Below are 21,428 nucleotides of genomic sequence, written 5' to 3'. Positions count from 1 at the left end.
TTCCATTAAGACAGGTAGGCTCTTGTATTCTCTGGATATTAAAGTAATCTCCCAAGGAAAGTGGTAGGTGAAATAGCCAAGCTTTTGAAATACCCAGGTTTTTTGTGCTATCCAAGGACTGCCCTCTGTCACAAACAAGTGGTGCTGGAGAGAAAACAGCTTTTCCTTGCCGTTCCCGCCTCTGGCCACCAGAGGTCAGAGCTCAAACTGCTGCTAAGCTGCATCTCTTCTTTTCTTGTGTCCTCCTCCTCCCCTTGCCAGTTTCCAGAGGCCTTGAGATTGCCACCAGCAAAGCTCCCTCAAGTTCGGAGAGAAACAGGTGGGAGAAGAAGAAGTGGGGAGCAAGTACTAGGCTAAGAGAGAAAGTGAGGATCTCGTGGTTGGGAAGGAGGAAGCACCAGCTGGGAGAAGAGAAAGGGGCTTCCAGTGGGCGGTGGGAGAAGGCACCGGGTGAAGAAAATGAGGAAGGAGGCACACACTCAAGGCAGGAGAATGGTGGGGGCATCATTGGAAGAGTTGGAAGTGTGGAGGGAGGAAAAAGAGAAGGGGTCTGTTCCACAGGACTATGCCCGAAGAAAGAGCAGGCCTGCTGGATGCCACCAGTCAGATCAGGTGTTAGGTAGCAAGGCATCAGCCCTCTCCCATTTTATCTCACCACATGTATGCCCCAGATGGAGGTAATCATTCCCTGCTGAGGGGAGGCACTACTGTGAGGGGAAGGGGCTTCCACCGCTTTGGAGAAGCTTCCAACGTTCGGATGCTGCTCCATTGCTGCTTTTATATGAATTTTTCTGCAGTGATGAAGGAGTTGGATGCTGCTAGTTTTCATTCATTCTTGTAACATTTGGCTTTGATGAGCCATCGCATATTGACACAGTGCCTCCAATGGGGCACTCCATGTAGGATTTAGTGGATTTTGCTCTGGTAGGAGAGCTGATCTTGAAAACCATCATTTTTGAGGACCTGATAATTTAGATATTTATATGATTTGTTAAAATCTCAAAATCACCAGACTGTACATGAAACCCTCTGAATTGCTTGGGACCTAGTAAAGGGTCCTACACTCCTAGGTTATTTGGAAACTTGTCCTTAAATATAAAAAAAATGTTCATATACAGGTAACAGAGTGAGGTGAACTAATGAAGAGTGTCCAGCTCTGAGGTCTGTGTTTACATGTGAAATATATCCAGGACTGTGATATTTCTATTCCTAGCTCATGTTAATAAGATTTACATAGATTTTCTTGCTGCACTGTGAGAGTTGCAATAGCTCTAGTTAGTTCCATGCTGTGCATAATTTGTGACGATTTAAAAGGCAGCTGCTGCTCATTAGCTTTCTCAGCCCACACATATCTACCAACTTAATGTTGTTAAAAGCTGATGTAAGGAGGAGCCAGAGAAAGCCATTTGCCGTGCACAACACGTTTTATTGGTCCTACAAAACCCAAGAACTACGCTATATATTGGTGAGTGCCATCTACTGGTACTTTATCTATTAACTAAAAAGTTTTTACAGATATACAGCTATAGAGAATCCCCGCAACACTAGCAAAATGACTCTCATTTTTCTATCAACAAGTCGTTATAATGCAACCTAGCATAAACTTGCATACTTGTCTAGTCCCATCATGGCAAATGGATGCCAAAATTGTAAAGAATTTTAATGCAAGAAATCTGTGACCCATTCTTTCCTTGTTCTGTGCAGGAATAGAATGCATGTGTCATAACGGCGCTTGTGAATCAGTCACCTCTAACAGCACTAAGTGCTATGCATTTTACTGAAACCCCATTTTTCTGAAGGTTTTATTTGTCATCTATTAGGCATTCTGAAAAATTACGATTATACTGTACATTTGACGTCCTCAAATTCCACTGAACTTTGCAGCAGTGCCGTAAATTGTGTTGACTATGAGCAGTATGCCAGCCTTCAAAGGGTTAATTCCTTCAGTTCAAACTACCTTAAATATCAGAGAATAAATCAGAATTCTTGTTTGCTGGATTAAATTTTCAGGATTGCACAGACCTCTGTATTCCTATAACAAACACAGATTGGCTTGTATTTACAATAATTACAAAAAAGCTTCTCATCATTTCAAGCTAAGTTGGTACTGCTTACTGAATTTTAATTTGGAAACAAAATCATCCACTCTGTGGTAGTGGAATTGTTACTATCTGAGAGGAGAGGTCTTCCAGACATATCTGGCCAGAACCTTAACTGCTGTAATTCACTTCAGCTCCATTGCCTTCAACAGAATTTTGCTGATTTAGGTGGTATAAATGGCCACTTTGTAACCTGGCCTAATGGTGTTGGACACTCATTGCTTTGTCCCATCTTTAATTATGCTTGCTATTTTCCAAAAAAAAACCTTCTGATCTCATGCTCTAGATACTGGTGCCAGGAAGAATTATTTTCTTCTTTGTCTGGAGTTAATGCAATTTGCTAGGTGCATTATAAATTGGTAGAATTTGTCTGAAATCAACAAGATGAAATTAAATAAAGAACTTTCTAACTGTAAAAACTTTCCAACTATAAGGATAGTTGAGTACTGGAATAGGGTTACCAAGACAGGTTGTAGAATCCCAGTGATTGAAGTTTTTAAGAACAAGTTATGATCTAGATATACTTGGTCCTCTCTCACACTGGGGGGATGGTCTAAATGACTTCTTGAAGTCTCTTTCTGCCCTACATTTCTATGATTATGGATTCTTGCCTTCCTCCAAAGCATTAATTTTGGCTGTGTGGTACTTGATGCTCCGGTGAAAGGATTTGCCATACTAGGTCAGATCTTCCTCTAACTGCCCACTGTATGTGATCACATCCTACTTGTCTAATCTCTCTATCTTGGTTTTGTACCATACCCATCTTCAGGGTATCTAAGCACCTCAGTGTGACAGGGGCCTATGCCATTCTGAGCGATTCCATCTAGAGTAGATGTCAAAGCCTGGAAACCAGAAAGTGCTCCAACGCGCTCAGGAGACTGTGACTTTTTAAAATCAATAGCTTCCTTTTAATGGAGTTTAAACTGCCTTTTGTTGTAATGTTGTCCATGATACAGTAACATGTACATGGTACAAGAATGCTTACGGGGCTGATCTGTGAGAATTCAGTAATGTAATAGGATATCTTTCTGAGCTGAAGAGATAAGAGAATGCTTCCAAAGAGAGAAAATTTATTGTTAAGGTTGACCTGAAAGCATTAGTCGTTCATTTCATTGAATCAATGAATTCACCTATATATAACATTGTTGTATTACAATAATGTTGTAATATTATATAGAGGTAATTTAGGTTCAATTTAATATACCTTTTGTCTATCCAATAAGTGGATGCGTAATTTTAAATGAAATAAAATAGTAATCCAGCACTTCAGAGCTGGAAATATCATTCTGTGGCAAACCAAACTTTCCTCGCTATTTGTATGACTGTCATATTTCCAGAATAACTAAACTACACCTCTACCCCGATATAACGCTGTCCTCGGGAGCCAAAAAATCTTATTGCGTTATAAGTGAAACCACGTTGTCGAACTTGCTTTGATCCGCCAGAGTGCGCAGTCCCACCCCCCGGAGCACTGCTTTACCACGTTATATCTGAATTCGTGTTATATCGGGTCATGTTATATCGGGGTAGAGGTGTACCACTTTTCTACATCTGAGTTTGTTTTTGCCTATTTAAATATAAACCATCATGCTCTAATCAAGCAGCTGGATTATTCTTTAGCACAGTTTAAAACAAAGCTTGAATGCCCTCTTGTTTTCTTTTTGTAGGAGATAGCATTCGTGAAGTTAAATGAATACATGTTATAAGACATTTCAGTAAACTTATGGTCATGCTGTAAGACCTACTTCCATGATAAAAAATGTTTCCACCATAACCAGAATGATTATTTACAACAACCACTTCTTCCTCTCCTCTCTTACTCCTAAAAAACTACCCCAAGCGGAGTTTCCTATTCCCAAAGAAAAAAGTACGGAAGACTCCATCAAGTCCACTAAGGATCTTGCTTTGCCAATATATTTGCCCTTAGAACTGCTCAGATAATATAATATTGGGCACCAATACAAAACCCTAAGATAGGTAAGTAATATGCATCCTATTGTGCACTCATTTGTTATACGTCTCCATGTCCTATGTACTTCAAGAGTTCTATTGTATTTGTTTATTACTGGAACATAATCGGTGGAAACCACCATGACCCTCTTTAGCAGATTGTACTCAGGGGGAGTGCAACTTGGTATGCTGTGCTGAAGATCAGAGCAGATATTACATTTCACAATAATTTCCCTATGCTTTGTGTGTATAGAAAATAGTCAGAGTGGCAAATAAGCCAAAAGGATAGTCTTGTGACTAAGGCACAAGTCTTGGAGTTAGGTTCTATTCCTGGCTGTGCTACAGCCCACTATGTGATGTTGAGCAAGTCAGAAGGAGCCAAACCTTCAAGAGGGACAACAGACTTTGGGTTCTAACTTGAGACACCTGACATCTAATTTTTTCCAAAGGTGTTCGAGCATCTGCCATATTTTTTTTTCAGTGGAAGCTGTATGATGTTTATAGTGGCTCAGGTTGGGCACTCAAAAACTGAGGCACCCAAAGGAGTGGCCATTTATGAATTGTTGGCCTTAATCTCTGTGCCTCATTTTCCCCATCTATAGAATAGGATAAATACATATTGCTCTGTGACACTGAGGCTTAACTGATAAATATTTATAAAGCATTTGAGGATCCTTGAATGGAGAGTTCCATACATGAAGGAAGTATTACTATTAAAAGGATATGACTTAGCCTCACAGAGACCTGTACAAGTCTGCAGAAGCCAAATGTGTGTGGTTTTTCTGTGGTTTCTTCCATTGACATTACAAACACCTATAAAGTTTAAATACTGCAAATAAATGTAAAAATTAAGGGAGTTAAAGTGTGATAAGTTACTCAGTTACTGCAGACAGGTGACATATACTAATGTCAGTGCATCTGTTTTCACCTGGTGCTCTAACAAATGTGCACTGACAGTAACCTGAACCCAACAGTTATTGCTATTATTTTATTTATATTGCGGGAGGTCTAGGAGTCTCAGTCATGGACCAGGATCCCATTGTGTTAGGCACTGTACAAACCCAGCCCCGAGCCCCCTCCTGCACCCCAAACCCCTCATCCCCAGCACCACCTCAGAGCCCACACCCCCAGCCAAAGCCCTCACCCCCTCCTGCACCCCAACCCCCTGCCTCAGCCCGGAGCCCCCTCCCGCACCCTGAACCCCTCATTTCTGATCCCACCCTGGAGCCCTCACCCCCAGCCAGAGCCCTCACCTCCTCCCGCACCCCAACCCCCTCCCCCAGCCCAGTGAAAGTGAGTGAGGGTCGGGGAGAGCGATTGACGGAGGGAGGGCGGCTGGAGTGAATGAGGGGGTGGGGCCTCAGGGCAGGGCCAGGGTGTTCAGTTTTGTGCAATTACAAAGTTTGCTATCCTAAATGTATGACCTAACTTCCTTTTAGAAAAGCATGTTTGTTGCTCACTGTAGTGGAATGTATAGAAGGAGTTAACCTCACACTCAGAGGGTATATCTTATTATTTTATTTTAATTAGTCAAATAATTCTGAAATTTTTCCAAATGACTGCCTTACAGTGGCTTTTCTATCTAAATTGTTAATCCTCCAAAAGGAATTCTGATGTTTGAATTGCAGCAGATGATCTGCTGAAATGGCAAAAACAAAATGGATTCAGGGCTTTTTTGTTTTTATTTTTTACCCATTCTGGTTGTTTCAAGCCTTCCTCATCTCTCATTGAAAGGTCTCTACAATAAAGAGTGCAAAACTTATTTCAAAAATACTTGGGCTAAAGGTGTTTTCTCTCATTGTGCAAAAAGAACAGGAGTACTTGTGGCACCTTAGAGACTAACAAATTTATTAGAGCATAAGCTTTCGTGGACTACATATCCGAAGAAGTGGGCTGTAGTCCACGAAAGCTTATGCTCTAATAAATTTGTTAGTCTCTAAGGTGCCACAAGTACTCCTGTTCTTTTTGCGGATACAGACTAACACGGCTGCTACTCTGAATTCTCTCATTGTAATGCCCAGACAGATTAAGCAAACTCATCCTTCATTCACTTAGATGGGAAGAGCCTCTGAATTTACAGCAGAACCTTCGGTCAGTATAAAGCAACAAAGAGTCTTGTGGCACCTTACAGATTAACAGATGTATTGGAGCATAAGCTTTCGTAGGTGAATACCCACTTCGTCAGACACATGCTCCAATACATCTATTAGTCTATAAGGTGCCACAGGACTCTTCGTTGCTCTTTAGAGATCCAGACTAAAACGGCTACCCCTATGATACTCGATCAGTATAGAAACAGTACCATTTTCACTCTTGTCATGTTTCTATGACAGCTGCATACAAGTATTATTGTAAAAACCAAAGCAATTATTGAGGGTTAAATTCTACTGTTTTGCTGATATTTTTTATTTAAAAAAGAATTACTAATTTTTGCTCATTTTAATTACAGGGGAGACACTCTATACAAAAATTACTAAGTGTAATGAAGTCCACAAGGCTCTCCATCTATGGGATTTTAAATTGTTTTTCATTTTGATTCCTTAATCTAGGGAGCTAGCCATGTAGATTTCTTGTGAATGGTTGAGTGTGATAGGTTTTTGCACTGTAATGGATTCATGCATTGTGCTACAGTCTGGGCCAGCTGCTGTGCAATTGTGGTCTCAATCCCAGATCTGAAGATTTCTAGGTGAAAAGGTTCTTGCTGGCATCTTGCTTCAGGGATATGAAGGGAAACATGACAGGAAAATAAATAAATAGCCTTAGCCAGATGAAGCAAAAAATGCCTTTAGGATGTGATTTTTCAGCAGCTCCCTAAGTGACTTAGGCACAGAAGTCCCATTGAATTCCCATTGACTTTTGTACCTAAATCACTTAGGGGCCTCTGAAAATTCCACCCTTAATACATAAGATAGGCCCAAACTCCCATTGGTTTCACAGGGTATGGACTGCAGAGTCGGGCACACAGGGATATGTAGGTCCTGATTATCAAACTTAACTAGGGTGACCAGACGTCCCGATTTTATCGGGACTGTCCCGATATTTCCTTGTTTGTCCCGCGTCCCGACCGACATGCGGTCGGGACACGGGACAAACAAGGAAATGCCCCGGAGCCTGGAAGTGCTCGCACACACACCCCGCCCCAACTCCGCCCCCTCCTCCCCCGATTGGCTCCCTCCCCGAATCCCCGCCTCTTCCCCGGGCTCACCATTCCCCCTCCCTCCGCAAGCGCTGGAGGGAGGCCCGGGAGACGCAGGGGAAGCGCGGGGCCGGGGTGAGTAAGAGTCCGGCCTGGCCCCGAGCAGGCAGGACTCAGTCGGGTGGTAGGGAGAGGAGGGGGGCGGCCCGCAGTGCCAGGCGGCGGCTGTTCTCACCCCCTGGGCAGCGGGACTCGGGAGCAGCCGCTGCTGCAGCTCCCACTGCCGCGGGGGAGGAAGCAGCCATGGCGCTCCGTGGCTGCGGCGCCTCCGAACCCCCCAAGCCGGGGCCTGCTGCAGGGACTCAGCAGCGCGTACGCTGGGCCCAGCCCCTGGCCAGCATCTGGGCTGTTGCCCAGCTGGTGCTATCCCGCAGTGGCCCCGGGGTGGAGGCATTGGCCGCCCAGCCCCGTTCGTTCCCCTGCGGGACCCGAGCGGGACGGGGGGGGCTGGGGCCTGCTGCCCCCACTCCAGGGCCGCCGTGGGATAGCACCAGCTGGGCAGCAGCCCAGACGCGACTGGCCAGGGGCTGGGCCCAGCGTGCACGCTACTGGGTCCCCGCAGCAGGCCCCGGCTCGGGGGGTTCGGGGGCGCCAGAGCTGCAGCCGCGGAGCGCCATGGCCGCTTCCTGCCCCCGCGGTAGTGGGAGCTGCAGCAGCGGCTGCTCCCGAGTCCCGCTGGCTGGGGGTGAGAACAGCCGGCACCTGGCCCCGCGGGCCGCCCCCCTCCTCGCCCTACCACCCAACTGAGTCCTGCCTTCAAGGGACCAGTCCGGACTGTTACTCACCCCGGCCCCGCGCTTCCCCTGAGTCTCCCGGGCCTCCCTCCAGCGCTTGCGGAGGAAAGGTTTTTTGGGTTTTTTTGCCCCCCCCCCCGCCACACCCCCCCTCCAGCGTCCCGATATTTGTCTTGGGTGATCTGGTCACCCTAAACTTAACTCACCGATTAGTATCTGTACCTCGTTCCATAAGCAGTCTCCTTGAAATAACTGATTTCTTATGTAGTAAGGTGCTTCCCAATGTGAGTAAGGGCTGCAGAATCCGGCCCTAAAGTGATAAAATTAGTAACATTAATTGGTATGACTTTGTACTAGTTTAACAGCTGAAATTTTTTTTAAAAGGGAATACAGTTGCCTTGTGCATTTCTTTTCTTTTTAAAAAATAATGCAAATCTGTGTCCTAGTTTTTCTCTTTTGTTCTGGGGGAGAAATGGATCTAGTCATGGCAGTGATAACGTAGTTCATTTTATAATGGTTACACTCGTAAAGGAATGTATTTATATAACAGACTCTAATAGAGATGGAAGACAAATACAATAGCCTAACATCAGAGAACATCAGTACAGAGAGCCCCGTAGGACATCCAAAGGAAAAACTTGTGCATAGTTATAGGACAAAAAGGCTTGTTTGATCATTCTTCTTATAATGTGGATGTGATGTGAGACGATTACAAATTTACGAGACATCTTGCACCATTGTGTTATTTGTGGAATTTTTTTTTTAACAAAAATGCAGGTCTTTGGCAAAGTGTTTTATTATTTTTAAGTGCTCACTGGAGCCAGTATCTGTCACTGACTCTGCTAATGCAGCACAAATGTATTTGCTTCATCATTTTAGTAGCTTTTTAGCAGCATCATTTCATTTAAGATTTCATTTGAGATTATGTTATTGGTGTTACTGGATTAAGTTCTCCAGGAGCCATATAAATATGAACAAGATGCATTTCTTAAACTGTTCATTACATCATGGTTACAGAATTTAAGTAGAGGAGTGGTTGCAATATAACTTGATTCCTTTTTCTAAAGAAACAAGGATTTCCAATAATAAATTACGTGTATTCTGTAAACTGTTCTATTTCAAGAAGTATTGTATTATAGTGAGGGACACTTTAATATTCAGGGAAGGTATGAATCTTGTCTATTTGAAAGAGTGATAGGGCTTACAGGTAATAAATTTAAATTCACTAACATTGTCTTTGGGATAGCTTCTAGGTGCTACATACAAAATATGTATTTTTTATTTAAAACAAAATTACTGGAAAACATAATGCTGGTACTGCAAATGGTTCGGTGGGGTCTTGCATTTGCATTTTGCTTCTAGGAGGGTTGGCTGGAAGAACCAGGTCACTAATATAATTATTGTAATTGACTTAATCTAGTCCTTAACCTGCTTCTAAGCATATGTCCATTTTGTTTCAGATGACAGTCACTGTACTGTGACTGCTCATGAAAAATAGCTGTATTGCCAATGAAGGCTAGATTTGAATTGGCAGAGAAAGAAGGGACCTCTCAGGTGGGTTGGAAAAGGTAAAATGGGAAGCATAAGGCCAATCAGTTCATGTAGCAATGGATATAAGACTCTAATGCGAATATGCCATCATATCTCTGTGCCCACCCTTCTTGGATTATAAATTGTTCAGGACAAGTACTCTGTCTGCCTTTGTGTTTGCATCCCAATGTTGTTGGGCCTTTAAGGGCTACACCAATATAAATATACAATGCTCGTTGTTGTTATTTATCATTCCAAATCAAAGAGACACAGGTATAAACTAGGTCTGTGCAAAATGCAGTTGGTTCACCAGGCTGTTCAGTTTTGGTCCATATTCTCCCTTCAGTCATTCCAACCCCACTCCATCTGCGCTCAGAATCTCAAACTGAAACTGCCACATTCTCCCTAGATATAACACTGAAACCAAGAGAAACTGTAAATCACACTCATTTTGATGCAACATCATTATGAATATTAGAGGTAGCATTAATATTTATTGTTTGTATTACAGTAGCACCTACAGGGTCCAGTCAGGGATCAGAGCCTGGTTGTGCTCAGGGCCGGCTCCAGGCACCAGCTTGGCAAGCAGGTACTTGGAGTAGCCACTCCGGAAAGGGGCAGCAGGTCCAGCTATTCAGCGGCAATTCGGCAGATGGTCCCTCACTCCGGCTCGGAGCAAAGGACCTTCCACCGAATTGCCGCCGCAGATCGCGATCGCGGCTTTTTTTTTTTTGGCTGCTTGGGGCGGCCAAAACCCTGGAGCCGGCCCTGGTTGTGCTGTTCTAAAATTGGAGTGAGTAGCACAGCTCAGACCCAGATGTTTCATGTGGTTTGGGTTTTGTTGCAAATGTTTCACACAGCTGGGAGAACTGAATATGAGCCCTATTTTTTGTTGTTGTTGTTTTATTTTAGTTTTCTTGCCTGCTTTATATATGTACTGTCTTATGCTATCTCTAACCAGCTCCTTTATTGAGCATGTTAACACTGTTCTTTAATTGTCTGAAATGGTCGCTGTTGAACAGCCTGAGGTGTTTCCTTTTCTCCATCCCTACAAATAAAATCCTACACCACTGAAGTCAATGGGAGTTTTGCCACTGACTTCACTCAGGCCAGAATTTCAACCCTAGTCACTGCTGACCTAGGCAATGAGACCCCGGAAAAAAGAAATTGAAGCTGAAATGCGCATATGACCACTCTTTCAATGGCTCCAGATTAATGCAGCACAAACATCATTCTGTCATGTTGCATTTTTATTTACTCTGCATGATCAAGAAGAAAATGAAATTGAATTCTTCTCTGCAATGAAAATGGAATGTTTGGAGTTGTAGTAATGGCTTGTAATGTTAATCTACTCTCTAATACTACTGATACAGAATACCAATATTGTTACTACAGTGCTTATGTACTGTGAAGAGTCACTCTCACCTAAACAGCATGTTCTGCTAAATGTTTTGTAGGTATTGTTTTAGGGTTTTTTACCAAATCTTTTGGAAGTAGGAAGGTCAAGAGGACCTAATGGAGCGCTACAATCTGTGCCCAAATTCAGTTTAACATCTTGAATATTAATCCACAGCAGCAAGATGTAATATGTCTGACTTCCAAAATGCCTTTGGTGGATGTAAACTCTGGTACAAGAGTGAGTGTGTGAGAACATATAGCTTTCTTTGAGTCTTTAACAATAGTATGGAGAATTTGCTGTTTCCTGGCAGATGCATTCATGCAGTTTCTTCAGAATTTCTAATGACAGGGAGGAACTAGAGAGGATATTTCCCACCTTAGACCAAGGGAGCTCTTGATCTTTCTAAAAAGCAAATGGGGAGAGAAGCACAGAAAGCAATGACAGTTAATGGCAAATACAAATGGGTAACAATGATGTCTGTGGGGGGCTGTCAAAGGGGGAACTGAAGAGAGACAGGCCAGAATAAATGAAAGGAAACAGTCACAGCAGCAGTTTCACATGAGTGAAAAGAGAAACTGACTGGAAGAGTCCTCAGAGCTACTCCTTTGTTTTCATTTCTTATTTGGAGAAGAGTTTTTTGCACCTTGTGTTGATCCCTCCCACTCACCTTTCTCATTTTAATGTTAGAACAGTTGTGTCGCCAAGTGATGTCAAAGCCTGAAGATTCCCACTTTAATCAGTACTGCAGTGTAGAGAAACCTGCAAGGTCTGAAATGTGAGGGCTTTCCTGAGAGTGGGTGTTTAAAACCACACCTGTTGAGCTGCACTGTTTCCAACCCAGTCAATTGCACTGACAAGTCTATTCTCTCTCTTTCTTAGAAACTGGGAAGATCGATCAAGATATCTATCAATACAATACACCAGGATTCACTGGCTGCCTATCTAGAGTGCAGTTCAACCAGATTGCCCCACTAAAGGCAGCCCTGAGACCTACCAACGCCTCCTCTCACGTCCACGTTCAAGGGGAACTAGTGGAATCCAACTGCGGAGCATCTCCACTGACCATCCCACCAATGTCTGCGGCCACTGACCCTTGGCATTTAGATTCAGGTAAGGTGTGGACTGACTGCGAGGAGAAGCAGTTGAGCATTTAAAACTAAATGGAAAAATCTATCCTGGATGAATTTTACAAAGGTGACTACAATGAGGGATGCAAAATCAGAACGAAAACGAAAGGGATTTATCATTGGCTTTAAAATCATGAATAAGGTGTGGAGAAATATTGATGGATGTGCCCTATGGTGGGCAGGAGTACATATTTATATGTCTGTCTTTCTCTCTAGCATCCTTACATTATCAGTTCAGATGAGAAAGAATCCACCCTTCATTGCATCCAGCATATACAGGCTATACAATACACATTTTGTATGTATATTTGTGCTGTTTGTTTGTTTGGGATTTTTTTTTTTTTTTTTTTGCATTTTAATCACTTTAGATAATGAAGCTTCACTGGTCTGTTTCATGCTGGTTTATAGTCTGTTTTGCTTTCTGATTCTTATATACCAGCAAAGTGAGTCTTTGGCCTTATAACACTGCAGATGGATGTTAAATTTCAATGGCATTATAGCAGTTCTTAAAACATTGCGGTTCATGTTCTGTTTTGCATAAATCTTGTGGTGTTTAAATCATGTGCCTAAAACTAGCTGCTGTGGTCCCACTTTCCTTGGAGTACTGGTTATTTTACATGCAAGTATTGACAAACAGGTTGTTCGCAGCACTGGTTTGTGCTGATAAATGAATACATTCTATTGTGCAGCCCCATCCGAAGAGTATCTAATTTTAAGAGCAAATATGTTTATAAACTGCAAATTTCTTTTCCACCCTTGCAGTGTCTGCTTTCCCTAGGCCATTTTGAATGAGAAATCCCATTAGCCAGCACCACATTCATCTCAGGTTGAAAATGCTGGGAAACCAAAACAATTTGCTGATCCTAGCAAGTGCATCCTGCTCTCTGACTGGCTGTTACCAACCGCCTTTGAAAGTACACAGTGCGCCTGACTTTAGAATAAGTGGTTTATCTTTCAGCTCCCCAGGCTTCAGATAAAATATGTAACAAAGTGGTTCATTCCATTCCTTTCAGAGTTATGCAATCCAGGCCTACAGTGACGTCTGCCCAGAGCTGCAAACCTAATGCTGATTTCACTTACACCAGTGTAAATCACGAGTTAGGCTTTTCAAGTTATGGGAGTTACATTGAGGTCAAGCCAGTGTAGGTGAGATCAGAATCAGGTCCCTGGTGTTTTTATACCTAATTATCTCTCTTGATCAATTGGTTTGTGGCTTTATCCATCTGTCAGTCTTAGTGCCAGGGCCTGGTAAGTATACCAGCTTCAAAGAACCATAGGCTCACGTCGTGGCTCCTTGCAGGAAAAGTCTGTGGGGACTGGGAAATTCTAAGGATCTTTGCTGAGTTTACTTTGAATTTTTCTTCTGTCAAGGAAGGGGAGTTGTATGAGGCTGTATTCTGAACAGATTTCCCCAGGGCCTAGGGAGGAGGGAGGATGTCCCATCCTTCACCCTCTGTGACCGGGGTCCCAACGGGGGTCAGCTGAGGTTATCCAATTAGGGTGAACTGCAAAGAATGGGGCAGACAAACCCCAAAGCTGGTGGATAATTCAATATTTAGATTTACCAAGCTAGCTCTAAACAGTTTCTATTATACCTTGCTGGTTATTCAGAAATCCAAACAACACCATTCCCTTGAAGTAACCCAGCCTCAGACCTCCATCCAGGTATCCAAGTCAAATATGATAAAGATTTCTGAAAATCTTATTTCATCATATAAAAGAAAAGGTTCTACCAATCCCAAAGGATCAGACACATTACCTCCCAGGTTATTGAATATTCCAGAGCTTACCCAAATACACGCATATAGCCAATTCTTATTAACTAAACTAAAATTTATTAAAAAAGAAAAGGGAGAGAGTATGGTTAAAAGATCAATATACATACAGACATGAGTTCAATTCTTGAGGTTCAGATTCATAGCAGAGATGGTGAGCTTTGTAGTTGCAAAGAGTTCTTTTAGAATTTAGTTCATAGGTTATAGTCCAACGTCCAATATCATATCCCGGGTGTACCAGCTTACCTGGGATCACATCTTGCAACTCAAACATCCCCTGGTGAAGTGTAAGCAGATCTGAGATCAAAAAGGATCAAGTCCCAAGGATCTTTTATACAATTTCAGGTCTCCTTTGACAAGTTGGAGCCCCTCAGGGAACAATAGGCCCTTATTTCCTAAGCATTGTCGCTAATTATTCACACAGAATAACATACGGCAGTCTATCACTGGTACTTAGCTATATGAATTATCAGATGACAATTGCCTGCTCCTCCATCATTCACCGATGATTTGCTATACATTTCAAAGAGAGATGAATACAGAGATATCCCGTGCTTACACTTCATTTAAATGCTAGGATGTTCTTTTAAACTTTGAATTATCAGAATACAGCATAGACAGGGACCATTGATTACATTGTTAACCACTACCCATACATATGTAAATACACAAAAACACAAAGGTTATTTCCCCACCTGTCTTTAAGGTTTGAATTTGAATCATTTATTTTGCAGCCTTTCTGGCCATGCGTCACACCCTCCAACATTGTGGATCCCCAGTCCAGCCAATGGGGTGTTGGCAGCTTCATGGTAGAGAGACGACCATATAATGACACATGCCCTCCATTCAGCCAACTTTTTGTAACATTTCAGCCCATCTCCTTCACCTTGTACCATGTAAGAAGGGAGCATAAAGCCATTAGTTTTATTAATTGTTCCTCATAAGTTCTCTTATCCTGTTGCTCATCTTCTCTGAAATCATCCAATCAACTGGTGCCTGAAGATTATGCCTCATGCCCCCATTTCAATCTAGTGTACTTACAAAATCACCCTCCTATGCTTTTTAAATAAAAGGGTCCTTTTGTGAAGGGCATATGGAATCCTTCCGCCAGCCCCAGTTTAACTTATTGAAAATAAACTAGTGCAGTTGGACTTCTATAACTAAAGGAATTTTTTCCTACAAAGAAAGTTCACTACACGTGGAGTTTTGTCATAGCTGAAGAAGGACTACCTGGCAAGAGACCCTCATTGTCCACTCAGAAGTAACGGCAGGGCTTTTCTTAACACATTCATTTGGAAGCTGGAATGAAAGGGGGCCTGGCCTCATTCTCAGCGGGGAGCAGCAGCAGCAAGGTTGGGAGCCAGAGATTTCTCCTCATTTTTCTTCCACTTCTCAGTGAGAGTAGAGGGGGCGGTTAAACTCACTTGACACTTCTCTGATAAATAACTGCTACATACAAAGGGGAGAAACAAAGTGAAGCCCTACCAATTATAGTGGAGTGAAACTCCACAGTGAGTAGAATGTAGTGTCAAAGTGACAGGAGTGAAAGGTCGTTGAGTGATTCCTGACTTATACTTCACTCCACTGTGGTGCAGAACAGGTACCCTCTCTCGGGTCCCCTTCATACAGGGGAACTAGTGTAGTTTCACTATCAAAGACGTGAAGTGAGGTGAGGGAGGTGGGTGCAGTGACACCCCTCCTCCCCCGTCAATGTTAATTAAGAACAACTTAGTCCTTGTACAGGATCTCTGCTGGTCTAAAGAAGTTGGCTGTTTAACTCCAAGAAAAGATAGAGTCATAGAGTTTAAGGCCAGAAGGGACCATCAGATCATTGTCTGAATTCCTGTATATCACAAGCCACAAACACCACCCAGCACCCACATACTAAGCCTAGAGGTGAATTAGGGGTTTGTGGGGGCCTGGGCCAGAGCAAGTGGGGGCCCTTCCTACCCTTTCCACCTGCAGTCCTCCCTGTCCCCCCACCCACCCAGGGCTCCTTCTGGGGAGCGGGAGCAGGGCGCGGGGGCTTCCCCCCGCTCCCCGGCAAGAGCATCAGGTGGGTGGGCAGAGTGGGGCAAGCCCCCGTGCCCCGACCCCGCTCCCCAGCAGGACCACCAGCTGGGCGGGTGGGGGAAGAGTGCATTGAGGTGCGGGGGTGCCCCAATTGGCCTGGGCCCCTGGGCGTGGGCCTTGTTGGCCCAGTGGCTAATCTGCCACTGACTAAGCCCAACAACTACAGTTAGACCAAAGTATTACAGCCCATGGGAAACTAGACTGTTGTGTACCACAGACAAAGAATAGGAGGGGCTGAGGTGCACCAATGCCCGAGGCTCCTGCAGTGGCATGGAAATAATTAAGTGAGAGATACCCAGATAATCCTGGTAAGGGACCCGCACCCACACACTGCAGAGGAAGGTGAAAAGTCCCCAAGGTCACTGCCAATCTGACCGTATTGTAGACAATATGACTTTGGACTCACACACGTGATATTAATAAATGATACATGAACAACACATTTGTTTTTAATGCCCTTTACTTTAGCAAGTTGATAGTTTGCACACTGGGGGTTTTTAGTTTGAGAGAATTCCCAAACCATCCAACATTTACATACCAAAGGCTTTTCTAGTGTGAAGTGTGGGGGGAAAGTACATGAAAAATTAGAGGTATGAAATAAGACCGCCCTTTGGTTCCAGAACTGGAAGATGTACTTCAATTCTTAGTGTAAATTTCCTTGGGCACTAAATTGGATAGGAGGACAATGACAATGGCCCTTTGAAAGTCGCAGATTTAAATCCTGCTGTGCTAAAGGGAAAGGCAGTTGGAATATAGTCAGCTCCCACCCTCTCACACTGAAATGGCTGCAAAGAACATGTCTTGTGAAGTAACTGAACAGTAACCGCCTCTGTGGTTGCTAGGTAGCCTTCAGCTACATCTATTCAGATTTATTATGATTTCACCCACACAGTTTAGTTGCACTTTAGATACAGCAATGTCAAAATCTTGGTGCTGGATGACTGAAGCCAAAACCCCAACCTAGGTCCCCAAAGTTAGACTCATAAATCGATATATAGGTTCCTAAATCAGTGGCATATTACCAGAGGTGCTGAGCACAGTTCACATTGAAATGAAACTACTGTACATCTGTGTTGTTGCTAGATCTTGGATAAGGTCTCTCAAGTAAAGGAATAGATCACACTGGTTAGTTAACTGTGCTAAAACAGATGTTGCTGCAAAAATAATTCAAGATGGATGGATATTGCAAGAAGTAGCTCCCTTTCTGACTCTATGTCCTGCCAGTGCTACAGGAATCGTGCTAATCATTACCTACCAGCAGAGATCCCCTGGAGAGACAAGAAGAACATTATGATGGGTGCTATCATTGGTGTCATAGCAGAGATGTGTGTGTGCATGTTGTACTCCTGGGGGAATTCTGTGCCACTGCATGCACACAGAATTCATGTCCGCTGCAGATTTCTTTGCTTCCATGCAGAAAAATGACTTTGTAACAGAAAAGCAAAGCATGTCATTTTGGGCACCCGGAACAGCCAGCAGAGAGTAAATCACTGTGGGAGGACAGGGCTGAGGATACCCCAGATGCTGCCAGGTCAGACCCACTGGGGCCAGTCAGAACCATCTCCCATCTGCCCAACCCCTGTGCATCAAGATCCCTGCCTGCGTACCCATACGCCCCCTCCCCCCACTAAGCCCTTCCACACTTGAATCCTGCCCTGCTGAGCCTGCCTTTCCACACTTAGTGTGCCTGGCATGGAGGGGCAGAGCCCCCAGTGTTTCTGGGACACCCGACCCTTGCGCTGTGTCAGGGTCAGGTGAAGCCTCACCACCAAGTTCATGTCCCAGGGGATTGCTGCAGGGTAATCTCCCACCTCTGTGCAGCCAGGGGCCTCTGCTCCCCACTGCAATACTGGAGCCTCCACATTTATTGATTGACAAATAAAATTTACAGAATTTTGCAGAATTTTTAATGTTCTGGCACAGAATTCCCTCAGGAGTAATGTTGAGGAGGGGAGTGAGCAGCAGGGGTTCACCAGTCAAATAACATGAGACCACCTGATAGCGCTAGCAATATAATCCCAAAGCTACCATGAAAAACAAGTGCTACTTATTAGCTTAAGATGAAGTTTTCAAACTTGGATGCCCACAGTTAGGTCTCAATCCATTTCTAAGCAGGCAGGTGTCCATACCATAACTACTACTAATTAGCTCTCAGGTTGGCAGCCATAGAGACAAAAGTAGAATGTGCCCTAGAGACCTAGAAGTGGTTCCTGTGAGTCAGGTTTGAGACACAATGGTGGGGAGGCATGCACTGCCATTGCCTGTGCTACACACAGGACTTCAAGTCTCTAAGGCTATCATTCTTGCGCTTGTACTTGGCACTGAATTCACATACATTTGGAATTAATACAATCAGCATTTTTATTTCCTTCTGGATTCATTGCCAGAGTTAAAATGCTGCTTCTCCCCCCTTTCTGGCACTTTGCCATACTATTGAACAACTTTATCTTAAAGCATTATCTTGTTTAGCTTGCTGAGTATTTTTATAATGCATAGTCTTTCACTGTTGCCATGGTGACTCTTACTGGTGATGATGAAGCGGTGAAATTCAACAAGTCATTCTCCACTGTAGTCTGACTTACTAGGGGTAAAGACGAATGAAACCAATGCAAATCAGCAGTACAATTCCCCTTCTACAAAACCCCCATTAATTCTCAGCTCACAAGAATTAATCAAGTAGATTTGATTTTAAAATGGACATTTAATAATTAGTCAAAACGTAGTCTAACCTTTTGTGGTATTTTGGAATACAAAGTATAAAAAGGACAAAGTATTGCGATTGTAGAAATTACCTTCTATATGTACCGTGCATTTAAAATAACGTTGTTTACAATTTTACAAGTGTATTTAACCATAATTAGCTTGCATCTTAAAATGTAATGTCACAGAAGATGGAAAAGCTACAAAGGGGTAATTTCTGGTTTATTTGGTACTGAAGGGTATTTTTTAAATCTGTCTAAATGCGGATTAACTAGAGTGGAGGTCTTCAGTAATTTAAAAAAAACAGTTAAATAAATAATAAATTTGTTAATTTGGCAGTGGTACTGTGTGACTTGAGAATTGCAAATGTAATGCCTATATTTAAGATATGGAGGGAGATGATCTAGGCAACTGCAGACAGACACATTTACCTGACCCCAGTAGTGTGCAACACGTTAAAACAAATTTGAAGGAAAGAATAATTAAAGACATGAAGATAAATGGGACATGGGTTTACCAAAGGTAGATATCTAAGCTGATATCTTTGATAAGAGAGTTGATTTCTTAGACAAGGGGAATGCAATAGATCTAATCTATGTGGATGTCAGTAAAGCATTTGACACAATACCATGTGGGAAATTACATGTGGTTTGTGACAGGTTGCCACCCCCCCCCTTTGGGGTGCCACCTGATATACTGGGGTCCCACTGGGCCTGCCCATTCCACCAGCCTGGGGTCCCTCACCCTGTCCTGCCGTGCCAGGCTCTCAAGCCTTCTCCAGCACACACACTGGTAGGGACACACCCAGCTGCAGAAAGATACACAGACACTGAGATCAGCTCTCTGTGGGAAGACTCAGCTCGGGGATTGCCCAGCACTCAAGTGTACACGTCCTTTGGGATGCAATCCCAAAATTATATTGTATTGCGCTGCATAGAGGTCTATACAGCGTAAGCTCATGAAATCCGTCCCTTCCCTCAATGTGGAGGAAGCTATGCACAGCTTCCCCCCCTTCCCCAGTTATGAATTACACAAACTTGTTTTAGAATAAACAAAAAACAAGTTTATTAACCAGAAAAGGTAGATTTTAAGTGATTATAAGGGATAGCAAACAGATCAAAGCAGATTACTGAGCAAATAAAACAAAACACACAACCTAAACTTAATACACTAAGTTAACTGGTTAATAGTAGCAAATTCTCACCCTAATTTTTGTTTTATGCAGGTTGCAGAGTTTCTCAAAGGTAAACTGCACTGCTTGCAGCTTAAATCTCCAGGTATGCCTTTCACAGGCTAGACCTTTCTCACCTGGGCTCAGCCCCTACCTCCCCCCACCCCCACCCCCACCCCGCTTAGTTCCTTTGTTTCTTGTTTCTTTAGGAGTTTTCATCAGTCTTCCTTCTTGGGCAGGGAGGCTTTGGAGAAGAACCAAGATTAACAAACTCCCCAGCCTTAGATAGGATTTGCATATGGCAGGAATCCTTTATTTCCCAGTTTGACTCCCACCCCCTTTTAATGGAAAAACACTAGAAGTCGAAGAAGGTGTCCAGTACAAGGTTACATGATCAGCTGACCCTGCAGTGTCAAAGCAGCATCCCAGGAAACTTCTCAGGAAGGAGGGAGATTAGCATCTTCAAAGACTTCCCTCTAAATGGCCCATCCGGGCTGTTTGCATACTGTCTGGTGGGTGTTCCCCAGATGAAAACACAGTTGTAATTGTTACATAGTGTGACAAAGTTCCTCCTTCATCTTGGTGGGTCCTGCGCTTACTGGCAGATTTTCTTGCCTCAGAGATTCACCATGTGGGTTGGGGAACAGCCCAGAGGCTTTCCTCTCTGGAAGAACCCACAGTCCAGGTCAATTGGGAGGTTTGGGGGGAATCCGGGCCCCCCCTCTACTCCGGGTTCCAGCCCAGGGCCCTGTGGACTGCAGCTGTCTATAGTGCCTCCTGTAACAGCTGCATGACAGCTACAACTCACTGGGCTACTTCCCCATGGCCTCCTCCAAACACCTTCCTTATTCTCACCACAGGACCTTCCTCCTGGTGTCTGATAACGCTTGTGCTCCTCAGTCCTCCAGCAGCACAACCTCTCACTCTCAGCTCCTTGTGCCTCTTGCTCCCAGCTCCTCACACTCACACCACAAACTGAAGTGAGCTCCTTTTAAAACCCAGGTGCCCTGATTAGCCTGCCTTAATTGGTTCTAGCAGCTTCTTCTTAATTGGCTCCAGGTGTCCTAATTAGACTGCCTGCCTTACCTGGTTCTAGCAGGTTCCTGATTACTCTAGTGCAGCCCCTGCTCTGGTCACTCAGGGAACAGAAAACTACTCATCCAGTGACCAGTATATTTGCCCTCTACCAGACTCCTGTACCCCACTGGTCTGGGTCTGTCACAATAGTTAATATACCTAACTTTAGATATAGAAATGATACATGCATACACATTGGATAATCATATTCAGTAAATCATAACCTTTCCATCGATATCTCACATGACCTACCCATCTTGCAAAAAATACATCTTAGTTATGCCATATTCATATCATACGCATATTTCTATGAAGAATATGGGACATACTGGCACATGGTTAACTCATCATTTTACGTTAAACCTTTCACTAGGGATGATGCGACTAATATATCAGCACTGTGGCTGTTTTGAACAAAGACGTTTATCTCCTTCCTGAGCAGCATTAGAGGTTGTCAGTGAGTAAGGCTAATTGGGCTTCTAAGGTTCTTTTCGGTGACCATTAGCCCTCCCACATGTTAGTAGACAGAGCAATTGTCTTGTGACAGGAACTATCTCAGAAATGCTGTTCAAGAATGCACCAGTTCAAAAAGCAGCT

The 21,428-nt window shown here is 43.5% G+C and overlaps 1 protein-coding gene across 1 annotated transcript in view; it reads left to right on the top strand.

The window, feature by feature from the left end:
* The window catches only part of CNTNAP2 (contactin associated protein 2), a 1,643,672-nt gene that overhangs the window by 1,611,971 nt on the left and 10,273 nt on the right, over nt 1–21,428 (top strand). Inside the window, exon 22 of the mRNA XM_054019209.1 lies at nt 11,788–12,018. Coding sequence (XP_053875184.1) covers nt 11,788–12,018 — 231 coding nt within the window. The remainder of the gene's footprint in view (nt 1–11,787; nt 12,019–21,428) is intronic.

This window comes from Malaclemys terrapin, chromosome 2 (genome assembly GCF_027887155.1).
Source record: "Malaclemys terrapin pileata isolate rMalTer1 chromosome 2, rMalTer1.hap1, whole genome shotgun sequence".
Taxonomy (NCBI): Eukaryota; Metazoa; Chordata; order Testudines; family Emydidae; genus Malaclemys; species Malaclemys terrapin.
The sequence above is the reverse complement of the archived record's forward strand: the minus strand, read 5'-3'. Positions and strand labels throughout refer to the sequence as shown.